At 40.3% G+C, this 2,834-nt stretch overlaps 1 protein-coding gene across 1 annotated transcript; it reads right to left on the reverse strand.

The window, feature by feature from the left end:
* Positions 1–651: 651 nt before the first annotated feature.
* On the reverse strand, positions 652–2,188 carry otulina (OTU deubiquitinase with linear linkage specificity a; the record flags this gene model as incomplete). The annotated part of the gene is made up of 3 exons (XM_079234087.1): positions 652–1,201; positions 1,868–1,989; positions 2,078–2,188. The coding sequence occupies 3 exons, from the start codon at positions 2,186–2,188 to the stop codon at positions 793–795; spliced, it is 642 nt and encodes a 213-aa protein (XP_079090213.1). The 3' UTR covers positions 652–792.
* Positions 2,189–2,834: the final 646 nt, after the last annotated feature.

Genomic DNA, 2,834 nt, shown 5'->3' on the forward strand with positions numbered 1-2,834 from the left:
GTTGAATGCTCAGAACTTCCCAAACATGCATTTTGGCACAAAAATGCATTACAATTTAAAACACTTCCGCCACTAGGGGCGTTAATCTTGCGCACGTGCGCTCCGAGTCCGTGCGTGAAGACGCATGACGTGCTCCTCCAATGGTTTGACATGGCACACACTTGTCTCCTAAGTGAGGTCATGACGTGTTCTCATAGTTTAGGTAAGGTAGTACACAGTGAGGAGGGTGAAATATTCCCCCGAACGTCATCAGTGTTGTTAAATTATGCCAATTTGATCTGATAATATAACATATTTTACAATATGTTCATATTACTTGCCCTTATTTATTGTTTGAACATATATTTGTGTAATGTAGAACTGCCATTAATTTGTTCTAATATGTAGGAAATGTGTTGGCCCTTTGCTAAAAAAAACAACTCATACCTTGTAGTTTTATGAGGGTTTTTTTCAAATGAATTCAAAGGACACCTTTAGAACACATTTCCATATTAGAACAAATTAATGGCAGTTCTACATTACACAAATATAGGTTCAAACAATAAATAAGAGGTGAATATGTTTGTTGTTGAGCAACACAACAGACATGCAGTGGATTATAGCATTTTATAGCATTTTTATTTTCAAACATTCTTCTTCCATGTCATACAAATTATGAATACCAAACTCTATTTTACATTATATACATCAAAAGCACTTCATTGCCGCATGTAAAGAGTTCACACTAAAAACCTGTTTAGTGTCACAGTTCATGTGCTCGTTCAAGTATTGTCCGCTGTGGTTCTGAACCCGCTACAAGTCCTTCAGCTCCTGTATGTGACGGATCAGATCCTCCGGGAGCTCGAGCTCCGCCACCAGATCCACGCAGCGCTTCACGAGGTAGTTCAGGCTTTCACTGGAGCAGTCAGTGGACCCAGGAGGGAGCTTTTGCTGCTGGAGAGGAACGTCTCCATCTTCTCTCTTCTTGCAGCCGTCCATTTCTTTACATCCCTCTCTCCCACAGCCCGAACCCGCCTGCTCCACCTCTAGATCCTCCATGCTCTCGGAGACGGAGCTCACACTGGGAGGCGGGTTCTCCAAAGCCATCCTGATGCCCTCCATGATCGCGTCCTCGTGCTGCGACACACGCCGCAGGAGGTCGGTCACAGAGGCCGGGAGGGGGCTTTCCGGATGTTGGACCTGACACCAGCACCAGATAGCGCTGTGACGCGAGACACAAAGAGCAACGGTGTCGATACAGAGACACAATGGCACAGAGAAGTGACTGGGACAGAAATCAGCTGGACACAAAAGAGCCTTCAATAATGACCAGAACGAGAGAGAGGCTCAGGATGCTTCTGTGCAAAAAATAAAAGAGACAGAACGAGTTTTTAAACATGCATTTATGTAATGTAATGTCAATGTTTCTGCTAATCAGAGAGCAGTTTGTCTGTCTCTGGTGGCAAAAGCAGGACTGAATTAAACATGTTTCTATTAGTGCATCAATATCATGATGCAAGATATTGTTTGGGAATTAGCTTATTTAAATTGCGTGACATTGTCTTAATACATTTTCCTGAATTGACTGCACCATTCTTGCGGAATAGGGATGTGTATGAAATAGCAATACTTCTATTGATGGTACCGACCTTACAGCAGTTAAACCAACGGTTGGATAGTTTCAATAGATGGACTGTGAAGAGGCTTTAAGAAGTAAAGTATCCAGTAATTTACAGGTAAAAAAAGTCAGAAAATTCAGACAAATATTCATAATTTGGGGTAATGTCTCACACGTTTAACCCTGTTGGCATTCCAGAGTTGTATCCACTGCTCTCACCCAACCTGTATATGAATATACGTCACATTTAAGGGACAAATCACGGTTTACCTCACGATTCCTTTGAGCCGGCCCACAGCGACAGTCTGAGCGGCTCCTTCCCCGAAACCCTGGTTGAACCCGGCCTGAAGCGAGGCCTCTTCTCCGGCCTCCACTCCGTCTACGTACCCGTCCTGTTCACAACGTCCGCCAGGAGGGAAAAGCATCACGTGAAGACGCGAAATGTAACTTTACTTAACGTATTAGTGTGCTTATATTTACCTTGACTCGGTTCTTCATGTTGGAAGTCCACTCTTTGCTTTGCAACGTGAGGTCGTCCGCATTCTCGTCGAAAACATCTTCGCTGTAAGAAGCGGCTTTAACCCAAGACATCGTGAGATTAAAATAATAAACTTATCTCTATAAAAGGCTGTTACTGTGTCACACGCATCTGGAGAGCAGCGTCGGCTAACAGACGGGGCTTGTTGCCTCAGCAGCAACTTCTGGCTCATTACGTCATCATCCTGCGACTGAATGATCCACCTGAAAACGGAATTGGGAAGCGCCATAACAAAATATTGAAAGTTGATATTTGTATTAACTGTTAAAGAAGTAGAACACTTGTTGATTAACACAATCCTCATTATGGCAAAATATTATATACTAAATGTAAAATTTATGAAAACCCCTACTTTTTTTTATTATTATGAATTTTGCCGATTTTGAAAATCCTTTAAATGTATTAGTTTAAAATCTGACATATAACTGCTAAATGGTGCTATTGTACAGATTTAAATACTTATAAGGTTTAATTAAAATATATTTGAAATGTATTTATTTTGTTTTTAGTATCACATTTTTCAACTTGTATTTATTCATTAATTAATTGTTATTGTTTCATTATAGATGTTACTTTTGTTTTAATATTTTTATTCTATTCCGTTTTGATACAGTGTACATTTGTTGTTCAATAAATATAATGTGGAAACTTTGTAATGACATTTACAAGTTGATCTCTTTGAAGCTTGACAACATTAAT

This window comes from Taurulus bubalis, assembly GCF_910589615.1.
Source record: "Taurulus bubalis genome assembly, chromosome: 18".
NCBI lineage: Eukaryota > Metazoa > Chordata > Actinopteri > Perciformes > Cottidae > Taurulus > Taurulus bubalis.